Raw genomic sequence first — 17,710 nt, 5'->3', positions numbered from 1 at the left:
GACATATTTAAAGTGTTGAAAGGGAAAAACCTACAACCAAGATTACTCTACCCAGCAAGGATCTCATTCAGATTCGACAGAGAAATTAAAACCTTTACAGACAAGCAAAAGCTAAGTGAATTCAGCACCACAAAACCAGCTTTACAACAAATGCTAAAGGAATTTCTCTAGACAGGAAACAGAAGACAAGGAAAAGACCTACAAAAACAAACCCAAAATAATTTAGAAAATGGTAATAGGAACATACATATGGATAACTACTTTAAATGTAAATGGATTAAATGCTCCCACCAAAATACATAGACTGGCTGAATGGTTACAAAAACAAGACCCACATATATGCTGTCTACAAGAGACCCACTTCAGACCTAGGGACACATACAGTTCAAAAGTGAGGGGATGGAGAAAGATATTCCATGCAAATGGAAATCAAAAGAAAGCTGGTTAGCAATTCTGATATCAGACAAAATAGACTTTCAAATAAAGACTATTACAAGAGACAAAGAAAGACACTCATAATGATCAAGGGATCAATCCAAGAAGAAGACATGACAATTGTAAATATTTATGCACCCAACATAGCAGCACCTCAATACATAAGGCAAATGCTAACAGCCATAAAAGGGGAAATTGACAGTAACACAATCATAGTAGGGGACTTTAACATCCTACTTTCACCAATGGACAGATCATTCAAAATGAAAATAAATAAGGGAACACAAGCTTTAAATGATACATTAAACAAGATGGACTTAATTGATATTTATAGGACATTCCATCCAAACACAACAGAACACACTTTCTTCTCAAGTGCTCATGGAACACTCTCCATGATAGATCATATCTTGGGTCACAAATCAAGCTTTGGTAAATTTAAGGTAATTGAAATTGTATCAAGTAACTTTTCCAACCACAACGCTAAGAGACTAGATATTAATTACAGGTAAAAATCTGGAAAAAATACAAACACATGGAGGATAAACAATACTCTACTAAATAACCAAAGATCACTGAAGAAATCCAAGAGGAAATAAAAAAATACCTAGAAACAAATGACAATGAAAACACGAAGACCCAAAACCTATGGGATGAAGCAAAAGCAGTTCTAAGACAGAAGTTTACAGCAGTACAATCCTACCTCAAGAAACCAGAAACATCTCAAATAAACAACCTAACCTTACACCTAAAGCAATTAGAGGAAGAAGAACAAAAAAACCGCAAAGTTAGCAGAGGGAAAGAAATCATAAATATCAGATTAGAAATAAATGAAAAAGAAATGAAGGAAACAATAGCAAAGATCAATAAAACTAAAAGCTGGTTCTTTGAGGAGACAAACAAAATTGATAAACCATTAGCCAGACTCATCAAGAAAAAAAGGGAGAAGACTCAAATCAATAGAATTAGAAATGAAAAAGGAGAAGTAACAACTGACACTGCAGAAATACAAAGGATCATGAGAGATTACTACAAGCAACTATATGCCAGAAAAATGGACAGCCTCAAAGAAATGGACACATTCTTAGAAAAGCACAACCTTCCAAGACTGAACCAGGAAGAAATAGAAAATATAAACAGACCAAACATGAGCACTGAAATTGAGACTGTGATTAAAAATCTTCCAAAAAACAAAAGCCCAGGACCAGATGGCTTCACAGGCAAATTCTATCAAACATTTAGAGAAGAGCTAACACCTATCCTTCTCAAACTCTTCCACAATATAGTAGAGGGAGGAACACTCCCTAACTCATTCTATGAGGCCACCATCACCCTGATACCAAAACCAGAAAAAGATGTCACAAAGAAAGAAAAGTACAGGCCAATATCACTGATGAACATAGATACAAAAATCCTCAACAAAATATTAGCAAACAGAATCTAACTGCACAATAAAAGGATCATACAACATGCTCAAGTGGGTTTTATCCCAGGAATGCAAGGATTCCTCAATGTACGCAAATCAATCAATGTGATACACCATATTAACAAATTGAAGGAGAAAAACCATATGATCATCTCAATAGATGCAGAAAAAGCTTTTGACAAAACTCAACACCCATTTATGATAAAAACCCTCCAGAAATAGGCATAGAGGGAACTTACCTCAACATAATAAAGGCCATATATGACAAACCCACAGCCAACATCATTCTCAATGGTGAAAAACTGAAACCATTTCCACTAAGATCAGGAACAAGAGAAGGTGGTTCTCTCTCACCACTATTATTCAACATAGTTTTGGAAGTTTTAGCCACAGCAATCAGAGAAGAAAAAGAAATAAAAGGAATCCAAATTGGAAAAGAAGAAGTAAAGCTGTCACTGTTTGCAGATGACATGATACTATACACAGAGAATCCTAAAGATGCTACCAGAAAGCTACTAGAGCTAATCAATGAATTTGGTAAAGTAGCAGGATACAAAATTAATGCACAGAAATCTCTTGCATTCTTGAGAGGGCAGACAGCAGAAGCAAGAAGAACTACCATCCTGCAGCCTGTGGAACAAAAACCACATTCACAGAAAGATAGACAAGATGAAAAGGCAGAGGGCTATGTACCAGATGAAGGAACAAGATAAAACCCCAGAAAAACAACTAAATGAAACAGAGATAGGCAACCTTCCAGAAAAAGAATTCAGAATAATGATAGTGAAGATGATTCAGGGCCTCGGAAAAACAATGGAGGCAAAGATGGAGAAGATGCAAGAAATGTGTAACAAAGACCTAGAAGAATTAAAGAACAAACAAACAGAGATGAACAATACAATAACTGAAATGAAAACTACACTAGAAGGAACCAATAGCAGAATAACTGAGGCAGAAGAACGGATAAGTGACCTAGAAGACACAATGGTGGAATTCACTGCTGTGGAACAGAATAAAGGAAAAAAGAATGAAAAGAAATGAAGACAGCCTAAGAGACCTCTGAGACAACATTAAACGCAACAACATTCGCATTCTAGGGGTCCCAGAAGGAGAAGAGAGAGAGGAAGGACCAGAGAAAATATTTGAAGAGATTATAGTTGAAAACTTCCCTAACATGGGAAAGGAAATAGCCACCCATGTCCAGGAAGTGCAGCGAGTCCCATACAGGATAAACCCAAGGAGAAACACGCTGAGACACATAGTAATCAAATTGGCAAAAATTAAAGACAAAGAAAAATTATTGAAAGCAGCAAGGGAAAAATGACAAATAACATACAAGGGAACTCCCATAAGGTTAACAGCTGATTTCTCAGCAGAAACTCTACAAGCCAGAAGGGAGTGGCATGATATACTTAAAGTGATGAAAGCGAAGAACCGGCCACCAAGATTACTCTATTCAGCAAGGATCTCATTCAGATTTGATGGAGAAATCAAAAGCTTTACAGACAAGCAAAAGCTAAGAGAATTCAGCACCACCAAACCAGCTCTACAACAAATGCTAAAGGAACTTCTCTAAGTGGGAAACACAAGAGAAGAAAAGGACCTACAAAAACAACCCAAAACAATTAAGAGAATGGTCATAGGAACATACATATCAATAATTGCCTTAAATGTGAATGGAATAAATGCTCCAACCAAAAGACACAGGCTCACTGAGTGAATACAAAAACAAGACCCATATATATGCTGTCTACAAGAGACCCACTTCAGACCTAGGGACACATACAGACTGAAAGTGAGGGGATAGAAAAAGATATTCCATGCAAATGGAAATCAAAAGAACGCTGGAGTAACAATACTCATATCAGATAAAATACACTTTAAATAAAGAATGTTACAAGACACAAGGAAGGGCACTACATAATGATCAAAGGATCAATACAAGAAGAAGATACAACAATTATAAATATATATGCACCCAACATAGGGGCACCTCAATACATAAGGCAATGGTTAACAGCTGTAAAAGAGGAAATTGACAGTAACACAATAATAGTGGGGGACTTTAACACCCCACTTACACCAATGGGCAGATCATCCAAAATGAAAATAAATAAGGAAACAGAAGCTTTAAAGGACACAATGGACCAGATAGATTTAATTGATATTTATAGGACATTCCATCCCCAAACAGCAGATTACACTTTCTTCTCAAGTGCGCATGGAACATTCTCCAGGATAGATCACATCTTGGGTCACAAATCAAGCCTCAGTAAATTTAGGAGAATTGAAATCATATCAGGCATCTTTTCTGACCACAACACTATGAGATTAGAAATGAATTACAGGGAAAAAAATGTAAAAAACAGAAACACATGGAGGCTAAACAATACATTACTAAATAACCAAGAGATCACTGAAGAAATCCAAGAGGAAATCAAAAAATACCTAGAGACAAATGGCAATGAATACACGATGATCCAAAACCTATGGAATGCAGCAAAAGCAGTTCTAAGAGGGAAGTTTATAACGATACAAGCTTACCTCAAGAAACAAGAAAAATCTCAAATAAACAATCTATCCTTACACCTAAAGGAACTAGAGAAAGAAGAACAAACAAAACCCAAAGTTAGCAGAAGGAAAGAAATAATAAATATCAGAGCAGAAATAAATGAAATAGAAACAAAGAAAACAATAGCAAAGATCAATAAAACTAAAAGCTTGTTCTTTGAGAACATAAACAAAATTGATAAACCATTAGCCAGACTCACCAAGAAAAAGAGGGAGAAGACTCAAATCAATAAAATTAGAAATGAAAAAGGAGAAGTTACAACAGACACCTCAGAAATACAAAGCATCCTAAGAGACTACTACAAGCAACTTTATGCCAATAAAATGGACAACCTGGAAGAAATGGACAAATTGTCAGAAAGGTATAACCTTCCAAGACTGAACCAGGAAGAAATAGAAAATATGAACAAACCAGTCACAAGTAATGAAACTGAAACTGTGATTAAAGATCTTCCAACAAACAAAAGTCCAGGACCAGAAGGCTTCACAGGGGAATTCTATCAAACATTTAGAGAAGAGCTAACACCCATTCTTCTCAAATTCTTCCAAAAAATTGCAGAGGAAGGAACACTCCCAAACTCCTTCTATGAGGCCACCATCACCCTGATACCAAAACCAGACAAAGATACTACAAAAAAAGAAAAATACAGAGCAATATCACTGATGAATATAGATGCAAAAATCCTTAACAAAATACTAGCAAACAGAATCCAACAACACATTAAAAGGATCACACACCATGATCAAGTGGGATTTATCCCAGGGATGCAAGGATTCTTCAATATACGCAAATCAATCAATGTGATACACCATATTAACAAATTGAAGAATAAAAAACCATATGATCATCTCAATAGATGCAGAAAAAGCTTTTGACAAAATTCAACACCCATTTATGATAAAAACTCTCTAGATAGTGGACACAGAGGGAATGTACCTCAACATAATAAAGGTCTTATATGACAAACCCACAGCAAACATCATTCTCAATAGTGAAAAACTGAAAGCATTTCCACTAAGATCAGGAACAAGACAAGGACGTCCACTCTTACCACTATTATTCAACATAGTTTTGGAAGTCCTAGCCACGGCAATCAGAGAAGAAAAAGAAATAAAAGGAATTCAGATTGCAAAAGAAGCAAAACTGTCACTGTTTGCAGATGACATGATACTATACATAGAGAATGCTAAACATGCCACCAGAAAACTACTAGAGCTAATCAATGAATTTGGTAAAGTTGCAGGATAAAAAATTAATGCACAGAAATCTCTTGCATTCCTATACACTAATGATGAAACATCTGAAAGAGAAATTAAGGAGACACTCCCATTTACCATTACAACAAAAAGAATAAAATACCTAGGTATAAACCTACCTAGGGAGAAAAAAGACCTGTATGCAGAAAACTATAAGACACTGATGAAAGAAATTAAAGGTGATACCAACAGATGGAGAGATATACCATGTTCTTGGATTGGAAGAATCAATATTGTGAAAATGACTATACTACCCAAAGCAATCTACAGATTCAATGCAATCCCTATCAAATTACCAATGGCATTTTTTATGGAACTAGAACAAAAAATCTTAAAATTTGTATGGGGACACAAAAGGCCCCAAATAGCCAAAGCAGTCTTGAGGGAAAAAAAGGAGCTGGCGGAATCAGACTCCCTGACTTCAGACTATACTACAAAGCTACAGTAATCAAGACAATATGGTACTGGCACAAAAACGGAAACATAGATCAATGGAACAAGATAGAAAGCCCAGGGGCAAACCCACGCATCTATGGTTAACTAATCTATGACAAAGGAGGCAAGGATATACAATGGAGAAAAGACAGTCTCTTCAATAAGTGGTGCTGGGGAAACTGGACAGCTACATGTAAAAGAATGAAATTAGAGCACTCCCTAACACCATACACAAAAATAAACTCAAAATGGATTCGAGACCTAATGTAAGACCAGACACTATAAAACTCTTAGAGGAAAACATAGGAAGAACACTCTTTGACATAAATCACACCAAGATCTTTTTTGATCCACCTCTTAGAGTAATGGAAATAAAAACAAAAATAAACAAATGGGACCTAATGAAACTTAAAAGCTTTTGCACAGCAATGGAAACCATAAACAAGACCAAAAGACAACCCTCAGAATGGGAGAAAATATTTGCAAATGAATCAATGGACAAAGGATTAATCTCCAAAATATATAAACAGCTCATACAGCTCAATATTAAAGAAACAAACAACCCAATCTAAAAATGGGCAGGAGACCTAAATAGACATTTCTCCAAAGAAGGCATACAGATGGCCAAGAAGCACATGAAAAGCTGCTCAATATCATTATTTATTAGAGAAATGCAAATCAAAACTACAATGAGGTATCACCTCACACCTGTTAGAATGGGCATCATCAGAAAATCTACAAACAACAAATGCTGGAGAGGGTGTGGAGAAAAAGGAACCCTCTTGCACTGTTGGTGGGAATGTAAATTGATACAGCCACTATGGAGAACAGTATGGAGGTTCCTTAAAAAACTAAAAATAGAATTACCATATGATCCAGCAATCCCACTACTGTGCATATACCCAGAGAAAACCATAATTCAAAAAGACACATGCACGCGAATGTTCATTGCAGCACTATTTACAATAGCCAGGTCATGGAAGCAACCTAAATGCCCACTGACAGATGAATGGATAAAGAAGTTGTGGTACATATACACAATGGACTATTACTCAGCCACAAAAAGGAACGAAATTGAGTCATTTGTTGCGACGTGGATGGATCTAGAGACTGTCATACAGAGTGAAGTAAGTCAGAAAGAGCAAAAGATATATCGTATATTAATGCATGTATGTGGAACCTAGAAAAATGGTACAGATGAACTGGTTTGCAGGGCAGAATTTGAGACACAGATGTAGAGAACAAACGTATGGACACCAAGGGGGGAAAGCCGCGGCAGGGGTGGGGGGAGTGGGGATGGTGGTGTGCCGAATTGAGTGATTGGGATTGACATGTATAGAGTGATGTGTATAAAATTGATGACTAATAAGGACCTGCTGTATAAAAAAATAAATAAAATCAAATTCAAAAATTAAAAAAAAAACTAATACTAAAATTTCTTTGGGTTATTTGTATGGAAATATGTTAATATAAATGTTTCATTTTACAATACATGAAATTAATTACATTACATGACATTACATGAAATTCCTAAAAATCTTGTATGTTCTGGTATAATGTTATAAGTCATTATTCTAGTTATTACTTTAAAATGTATATCTCAGAAATAACTAAATTTCCTTGCCAATTGTATTATTATGAACTTTCATCAAAACTTTAACCGTGGTCATTTTTAAGTCTTTTGTCATTTACAGACAGTTCTGGGTGTACTCTGATGCTTTTGCAAAAATGTTCCTATAAAAGGGTTTCATCTTCAAGGAATTCATGGAAAAGACTCTGACAAGTACAGGTTTCTGGTAACTGACTATACTGCTGAATTGAGTGAATAAGCATTTTCAGAACTCTAATGGAAAATTGATGAATTCATAAAAGTGGTAACAAAAGATCAAGATAAAAAAATTAATTACATGGGACTGAGTGAACTGATGAGGATGATAATAATTTTTGTGACTTTCTGTTTGAATAAAAAAATAAAAAAGAAATCTCTTGCATTCTTATACACTAACAATGAAAAATCCGAAAGCGAAATCAAGGAAACAATACCATTTACCATTGCAACAAAAAGAATAAAACACTTAGGAATAAACCTACCTAAGGAGACAAAAGACCTGTATGCATAAAATTATAAGACACTGATGAAAGAAATTAAAGATGATACAAACAGATGGAGAGATATACCACGTTCTTGGATTGGAAGAATCAACATTGTGAAAATGACTATACTCCCCAAGGCAATCTACATATTCAATGCAATCCCTATCAAACTACCAATGGCATTTTTCACAGAACTAGAACAAAAAATTTCACAATTTGTATGGAAACACAAAAGACCCCGAATAGCCAAAGCAATCTTGAGAAAGGAAAACGGAGCTGGAGGAATCAGGCTCCCTGACTTTAGACTCTACTACAAAGCTACAGTAATCAAGACAGTATTGTACTGACACAAAAACAGAAATATAGGTCAATGGAACAGGATAGAAAGCCCAGAGATAAACCCACACACATATGGTCACCTTATCTTTGATAAAGAAAGCAAGAATATACAATGGAGAAAAGGCAGCCTCTTCAATAAGTGGTGCTGGCAAAACTGGACAGCTACATATAAAAGAATGAAATTGGAGCACTCTCTAACAGCGTACACAAAAATAAGCTCAAAATGGATTAAAGACCTCAATGTAAGGGCAGACACTATAAAATTCTTAGAGGAAAACATAGGCAGAACACTCTATGACATAAATCACAGCAAGATCCTTTTGACCCACCTCCTAGAGAAATGGAAATAAAAAAAAAATAAACAAATGGGATCTAATGAAACTTAAAAGCTTTTGCACAGCAAAGGAAACCATAAACAAGATGAAAAGACTACCTTCAGAATCGGAGAAAATATTTGCAAATGAAGCAACTGACAAAGGATTAATCTCCAAAATTTACAAGCAGCTCATGCAACTCAATATCGAAAAAACCCAAACAAAACCCAATCCAAAAATGGGCAGAAGTCCTAAATAGGCATTTCTCCAAAGAAGATATACAGATTGCCAACAAAGATGTGAAAGGATGCTCAACATCACTAATCATTAGAGCAATGCAAATCAAAACTACAGTGAGGTATCACCTCACACCAGTCAGAATGGCCATCATCAAAACTTCTACAAACAATTAATGCTGGAGAGGGTGTGGCGGAAAGGTAACCCTCTTCCACTGTTGGTGGGAATGTAAATTGATACAGCCACTATGGAGAACAGTATGGAGGTTCCTTAAAAGTCTAAAAATAGAACTACTATACTACCCAGCATCCCACTACTGGGCGTATACCCTGAGAAAACCTTAATTCAAAAAGAGTCATGTACCACAATGTTCATTGCAGCTCTATTTACAGTAGCCAGGACATGGAAGCAACCTAAGTATCCATTGACAGATGAATGGATAAAGAAGATGTGGGACATATATACAATGGAATATTACTCAGCCATAAAAAGAAACGAAATTAAGTTATTTGTAGTGAGGTGGATGGACATAGAGTCTGTCATACGGAGTGAAGTAAGTCAGAAAGAAAAAAACAAATACCGTGGGCTTCCCTGGTGGTGCAGTGGTTGAGAATCTGCCTGCCAATGCAGGGCACACGGGTTTGAGCCCTGGTCTGGGACGATCCCACATGCCGCGGAGCAACTGGGCCCGTGAGCCACAATTACTGAGCCTGCGTGTCTGGAGCCTGTGCTCCGCAACAAAAAAGGCCGTGGTAGTGAGACGCCTGAGCATCGCGATGAAGAGTGGCCCACACTTGCCGCAACTGGAGAAAGCCCTCGCACAGAAGCAAGGACCCAACACAGCCAAAAATTTTAAAAAACAAACAAAAAAACCAAACAAAACCAAATACCGTATGTTAACACATATATATGGAATCTAAAAAAAAATAAAAGGCTATGAAGAACCTAGGGGCAGGACAGGAATAAAGATGCAGAAGTAGAGAATGCACTTGAGGACACGGGGATGGGGAAGGGTAAGCTGGGACGAAGTGAGAGAGTGGCATGGACTTATATGTACTACCAAATGTAAAACATATAGCTAGTGGGATGCAGCTGCATAGCACAGGGAGATCAGCTCGGTGCTTTGTGACCACCTAGAGGGGTGGGATAGGGAGGGTTGGAGGGAGACGCAAGAGGAAGGAGATAGGGGGATATATGTATATGTATAGCTGAGTCACTTTGTTATAAAGCAGAAACTAACACAGCATTGTAAAGCAATTATACTCCACTAAAGACGTTAAAAAAAAAAAAGTCAAGAAACATTGCTGGAGAACCTGTGGAGAAAAGGGAGCCCTCCTGTACTGTTGGTGGGAATGTTAATTGGTGCAGCCACTATGGAGAATAGTATGGAAGTTCCTCAAAAAATAAAAATAGAGTTACCATATGATCCTGCAATTCCACTCTTGGGCAAACTCTAGTTCAAAAAGATATATGCACCCCAATGTTTATAGCAGCAATATTTACAATAGCCAAGACATGGCAGCAACCTAAATGTCATCATTAGATGAATGGATGAAGAAGATGTGGTATATATATACAATGGACTATTACTCAGCCATAAAAAAGAATGAAATAATGCCATTTGCAGCAACATGGATGGACTTAGAGATTGCCATACTGAGTGAAGTAAGTCAGACAGAGAAAGGCAAATATCATATGATATCACTTATATGTGGAATCTAAAAAAAAAATGTTACAAATGAACTTATTTATAAAACAGAAATAGGGCTTCCCTGGTGGCACAGTGGTTGAGAATCTGCCTGCTAATTCAGGGGACACGGGTTCGAGCCCTGGTCTGGGAAGACCCCACATGCCACAGAGCGACTGGGCCCGTGAGCCACAACTACTGAGCCTGTGAGTCTGGAGCCTGTGCTCCACAATGAGAGACCGCGATACTGAGAGGCCCGTGCACCGTGATGAAGAGTGGCCCCCACTTGCCGCAACTAGAGAAAGCCCTAGCACAGAAACGAAGACAATCAATCAATCAATAAAATAAATAAATCTTTAAAAAAAACAAACAAAAAAACAAACAAAAAAACCAAAAACAAACAAACAAAAAAACAGAAATAGACTCACAGACATAGAAAACAAACTTATGGTTACCAAGGGGGCTAGCAGGTGGGGTGAGATAAATTTGGAGTTTGGGATTTACATGTATACCCTACTATATATAAAATAGATAACCAGCAAGGGCCTACTGTATAGCACAGGGAACTATACTCAATATCTTGTAATAACCTACAATGGAAAAGAATCTGATAATGAATATATATATATATGTACGTATATAAAACTGAATCACTTTGCTCTACACATTGTAACTATACTATTGTAACTAAACTTCTATTTAAAAAAGTATTTGCAAATATATTTGCACAAAGATTTCTATTGTAGAATTTTTATAATAGCTAAAAACTGGAGACAACCTAGTTGACTTGCTAATAAAACACGAAAGATATCCAAGATATATCAAGTAAAAAATGCAAGTTGCATAACTATATGTGTAATATGATTGTACTTGTAAAAAATTCTATGCCTTTGTTTATAATATATTTTAATATTTCTAGAAAAATATACCTGAAAGTACCCTTTTGCTCCATTTGATTTTTTATCGTGTAAGTTTATGTATTCTTCCAGAATAATAAATTATTAAAAAGTTGTGTTAAACCTGGCCACAAAGGATGAGAGATATTATAATGTATATTTACATTGAGTTGGATAGACTCATTTTTCAACCTGGCTCTACCATTGCTAGCTGTGTCTCTAAGCTAGTTACTTCACCTCTCTAAGTTTCAGTTTCCTCTCCTGCAAACTGAGGATAAAAATGATCTCATTTTTAACCTCAGTGGTTTATCTTAAAGATTAAATGAGATATTGCATGTCAAGTACTAAGCACAGGGCCTGGCACATACAAGGACTCAGTAAGTATTGATGGTGGTGATGATGATGATGGTAGTGACAGTGATAATAAGTATTCCTTTTTCTTGCAGTTCTCCATGATCTGTGTCCTAGTTCTAGGACTCAGACACAATCATCTAGCAAGAAGTCCTTTAGGTGTGATAGCACCAGCATAAATAATAGGCATTTGCACCAGGGATCATAGAAACAAAGGAATGAGGATGTGTATAAAAATCACGAATACAGAGTGTGAGGGGTATGATGTGCTGGTCCACTGTGTTGTGAAGAGGGAGGGAGTGGCACTTGGTCAGAAGTACATGCCTGTGTGGTGGATCTAAATGGTGAGTGTGTAAACCATGCGGTAAGAGTCCCTGTGAACCTTAGAGGAAAATTGGCTGAGGCAGGTGCTGCCTGCTACTGGGGGAAGAAGAATGGACTGGTTGAATGGAAAAAATCAAATCTGCAATCAAGTTGCCTGCTAGATGCCAAAGAGATGGCTGCCCAACCACCTTGATGGGATGCTGGCTCCTGGGCTGGTAATGCCTAAATCAACCTGCTCATGTGATTTTGTCTGTATTCCTTATGATACTCAGGGACCCAGCCAAGGGAGACTAAGAGTATCAGCCTGTATTTTGCTTTATGTACTTCAGAAAGCATTTGCATGCTATTTCATGGTCTCGTGTTTCTCTGGGTTGTATCCTAGGAGCAGGGACTCCCAGCTTCTCCTTTAGCATGTCTCCTTCCAGGAACCTTTGAGTCTGACATATGCCATGTTCCCTGTGCACCAAAATAATAGAATTCTAGGGTTGAGGATGACCCTGGTATTCATCTAGTTCAATTTTCTCACTTTATGAATGAGGAAATTGAGGTCAATATAGGGAAATATGCTTGGCCAAGTTCATAGAGCTAGTGTCTTCAGAACCAAGACTAGAACATCCATCTCAACAGCCCTTAGCATACTTTTGCTCTACCATAAGTTTGACCTGTAGGGGATCATCACAAAGCAGATTCAGAGATGACAAGAAGCAGTTTTCCTTTGGTTTTTATACCTAATGGCAAGATGTCAGACAGCTTAGAGAATGAAAGAATTTGATTAATGGGTGACCATTTTCATTCCATGTCATCCTGCTTTCACCTCTGTGTCCCCACTACTTTAAGAATCACTTTGTAAACTAACTTGGATTGGTTGTGATTGTATATCCTTAAAGGCTATGTACCTAGCTAATATTAATATAGAATTTTTAATATGGAAATGTGAGGCATGTTTATATCCCTGGTAGTGAAAGAAGCTCAAGAGTAGAAGTTTGTTGGAAGTCAAAGAGAGAAAAACCAGGACAAAGAATGGCCCAACCTTTTTTGGGGCAATGAAACCTATACTTAGAATTCGTTATTTTCCCTTTTTTTTAAATCATAATTGCATATCAAAATATAGTCAATGTTCTAAAAACCTTCTTTGCATTTTTAGTGAGGAGTTTTGATCACATTCAAGAAGACTTCTTGAACTGTGCTGCTGAGAGGGTCCAGGTTTCTGAAACCGTAGCCACAGGAAGGATCCCAGACTTTCAACTGGAGATTCTATGTGCAGGAAATATGCTGGGGGGGGGGTCACACCAGCAAACACGAGTGCTGGAGCTCCATTTCTGCTGCCTGCGGGCAGGACCAACTCACCTATGACACTGAGTAACATCACCTCACTATGCTGGACCCCCAGGCCATTGTCAGCCTTACAGGAGTAGTTTCCAGAATGTTTCGTGGTCAGAGAGAGGTTGAAGGATGCTCCTCCTCCCAAGGGAGCTGAGCTGCTCCCCACGGCGACATCCTCATGATAAAACTGGTACAGGATCGGGGGAGAGCCTCTCTGGGCCTCACAGTGAAGCTCTACCATGTCCCCCACCACAGCCTGGGCCCTGGAAGCCCTGAGGGTGAGGACAGGATGAGACACTGGAACTGAAGGAAGAAAGATAGTTAACCATTAGTTCATGCTGTTTAAATATGTTCCTCCATAGAAAAGACATTTCAAACAGGAAAATGTTTTTCTGTTTTTAATGACCTTGTGACATCACTCAGAGCTCAGCTATAATTTCTTCAGATCTGAAGAAACAAACCATTTGTGTAGTGTTATATATAGTCTGGAATACTTCGATATACAATCTCAAAATTGTTTGGAGAATCTGAAAACAGAGATTAAATTGAAACCCAAGTATCTGAGAAGTCAAAAGACAATTGGAGAAAAGGAGAAATCAGTTCAATAGAAAATGAGAAACAGGGGAGACTGCTGCTTACATAGCCAGGGATGTAACTGAGCCTTGGCCGCATCAAAAATAAGACCCCAAAGAGAATAAATATTGATCAAGTTATTGGCTCATTTTCATATTTATTCATTCATCAAAAATTAATTGAGCAGTTTAAAAGTCTCAGGAACTACACAATATGCTGGAGATTCAATAGTGAGAAAGACACAGTCCCTGCTCTCATGAAGCCTGCAATCTAGATGACAGGATAGAGTAATTAAATAGAAATACAAATACATAATTAAAACATTGATAATTGATACAAAGTAAAGAATAGGGTGCTATGAAATGTATAATAATGGGACCTGATCTAGTATGGGTTAGTCAGGTAATGCTGCCTCACAAAGTGACATCTGAATTAACCAAGTGAGGAAGGGAATGAAGACTGCACAGGCAGGCAAACAGTGTGTGCAAAGGCCCTGAGCTGAGAAGAAGGTGGGAGCTTTTGAGCTGTTGAAACGAGGTGACAGCAGCACTAAGAGAAGGGTTTGAAGAGTGCCGTGAAATAGGAGGCTGGAGAGCTAGGCAGAGCTTCACAAGCCATGGTACGGATTTTGATCCTTCTTCACAGAGCAATGGGAAACCTGTAAGTGTCTCTATACAGGGGCATGAGATGATCAAACCTGTCTTTTTTAAAGACAATTTTGATCTCAGTGTGCAAAATGGATTGTAATGGGACAGAAATGGAATGGAGAGGTTATTAGGGGTGGAGTGGTGGCACTGCAGTAATTGAAATGGTGGTAGGTTTGACTATGACAGTGGCAGTAAAGATAGAAAGAAAAGATCCAAGGAATATTTTGGAAATAAAATCAATAGGAGTCAATGATTAACTGGCTATGGAGACCAAGGGAGAGAAATGGCAAGGGAGCCTCCTGGGTTTTTGCCTTGTATATCTGGATGAATGGATGTGTCTTTCACAGAGCTAGGGACACTTGGAGGAGAACCAGATCTGGGGGGATTTCCATGAGTTCAGTTTTAGAGATGTTCAAGTTCATGAGCCTTTAAGAGATATGGCATAAGCAGGTGCTCAGGTAGGAGGTCTCTTTTGGAGATAAAAGTTTAAGAATCATTTATAGATGACACCCCCAGGATCATTCAGAGAAAGAACATATATAAGAGAAGAGGGTACATGCAGGACAAAGCTCTGGGACACACCAATGCTTTTATAGTTTGTCTATAGAAGGAGGAGCTAGTAAAGGGAACTGAGAAGGAGTGGCAGAGAAAGGAGATCCAGGAAGGTGAAGTCATTGAAGCCAAGGAAGGGAGGGTTTCAAGAAGAAAGAAAATACAAACAGTATGTACTATTTCTGAGAGATCAAGTAAGGTGAGGATTGGAAAATGGCTACTGGATTTAAAGCCATGGAGGTCATTGGTGACCTTTGTGAGAATCATTTTTTGTATAGAGGTCAGAAGAAACCAAGTGTTAAATCCTAGTGGGTAAGGAGGAAATGGAGACAATCTGTGCAACTGACTCTTTCTCGGAAGTTTAGCCATAATAGAGCAGTGGCTGGAGATGTAAGTGGGACCAAGTTAGGGTTTTTTCTTAGACATGGGACAGACATAGCATGTTAAATGTCAATGGGAAGGATCCTATAAAGCAGGAGAGAAAGTTGTTCAAAGTGTCTGAGAATGCAAGAAAGGATGGACTCTAGAGGTGAGATGGAGATTTTCACCTTTCATAGGAAGCAGTCTTCTATACCTTAGGAAGAGGAGGGATGAGTTACTGGATGGATACAGAGACAAAAATGCAAATGGTGGTGGGAGTCGAGGGTGTGATTGTCTGGGAGGAAGTAAAGGTGTTAATGAACTGGGGGTTCTGTTGAGGTCTGAGAACAATAATGATTGGAGGATTTTATTTTTTTTAATTCCTGTATTTAAAAATTTTTTTTAAACATCTTTATTGGAGTATAATTGCTTTACAATGGTGTGTTAGTTTCTGCTTTATAACAAAGTGAATCAGCTGTGCATATACATATATCCCCATATCTCCTCCCTCTTGCGTCTCCCTCTCTCCCTCCCTATCCCACCCCTCTAGGTGGTCACAAAGTACCGAGCTGATCTCCCTGTGTTATGTGGCTTCTTCCCACTAGCTATCTATTTTACATTTGGTAGTGTATATATGTCCATGCCACTCTCTCACTTTGTCCCAGCTTACCCTGCCCAATCCCTGTGTCCTCAAGTCCTTTCTCTACATCTGCGTCTTTATTCCTGTCTTGCCCCTAGTGATTGGAGGATTTGAAGAAACAAGTAGAGGGATAGGAGGTTGTGGTCAGGTGATTGGAGTAGTGTATGTACGGGGCAGTGGGTGGCAGAAAGAATGACAAGACATGGTGTTGAGTGGGTCATCCATGTGGACGAGTTATGGAATGATGGCAGAGTGTAGGGTAGAGAGGAAGACTATGAGTGAGGTGCCAAGCCTGCACTGAAAGTGGGCATGACTAGGTTAGCCCATGACAGACCAGGTAGGAGAGAGAGTGCTATAGCTGAATGAGAGGTAAGTTGTCAGGAGAATGATGTTGAAAGGTCTTTTAGCAGGAGTTCTGGCTGGAGATCTGAGATGTTCTGGGACAGGGGCAGGAGAATCTAGAGAGAAATTCATGAGCCAGTGAAAAGATGAGTTGGCCTTTTTATTGATTGACTGACAAAGGAAACCCCAACTAAATCTCTTCTGAGGTGAGACATGCTGAACTTTACAATTTCCTTTCTTGCTGATCATTGTTGGCCAGGATGCAATTTGTGTTTTAAAAGCCTTTATTCCTATGTTAGGAAACTTTTGGTCACAATGTCTTGCACTACTGCTACCAGGAGAGGCAAAGCAAGCAAAGGGAAGGTGAAAGTTCCTGAAAATGTAGAATACAGAACTCTCAGTTGGAGGCTGCGTAGCAATGATGTAAATGACCCTGGGGTACCTCCAATCTCGGCTACAGGGGAAGGTGGGGGAGATGGTCTGTCCCTGGCTGTGCTGTAGTTGGGTCCACTTACCTCTGACACTGAGTGACACTGTGTTACTGCGCTGGGCCCCCTGGCCATTGTTGGCCTCACAGAAGTAGTTCCCAGAATGCTCTGCCGTCAGAAGGAGGTTGAAGGAAGCTCCCCTTCCAGAGGGGCTTGAGCTGCTCCCCAGGCTGACATCCTCATGATAAAACTGGTACAGGATCGGGGGAGAGCCTCTCCAGGCCTCACAGTGAAGCTCCATCACGTCCCCCACCACAGCCTGGGCCCCGGGAGCCCTGAGGGTGAGGACAGGGTGAGATACTGGAACTGAAAGCAAAAATGAGTTAGTTGATACCAGGATCTTTTCCCATTTCCTCTATTTTTATTTTTCAGAGGTTACCTCTGTTGATTATTTGGTGACACTTTCGAGATCTTTTCTA

At 38.6% G+C, this 17,710-nt stretch overlaps 1 protein-coding gene across 1 annotated transcript in view; it reads right to left on the bottom strand.

Moving 5' to 3' along the window:
• Positions 1-17,710, bottom strand: part of FCRL5 (Fc receptor like 5) — a gene marked incomplete at its 5' end in the record, with an annotated part of 44,899 nt that overhangs the window by 11,805 nt on the left and 15,384 nt on the right. Inside the window, 2 exons of the mRNA XM_082373532.1 lie at positions 13,714-13,992; positions 17,319-17,597. Coding sequence (XP_082229658.1) covers positions 13,714-13,992; positions 17,319-17,597 — 558 coding nt within the window. The remainder of the gene's footprint in view (positions 1-13,713; positions 13,993-17,318; positions 17,598-17,710) is intronic.

Source organism: Balaenoptera borealis (genome assembly GCF_965194805.1).
Source record: "Balaenoptera borealis genome assembly, chromosome: 1".
Taxonomy (NCBI): Eukaryota; Metazoa; Chordata; class Mammalia; order Artiodactyla; family Balaenopteridae; genus Balaenoptera; species Balaenoptera borealis.
Note: the sequence above shows the minus strand (reverse complement) of the source record. Positions and strands in the feature narration are given on the sequence as shown.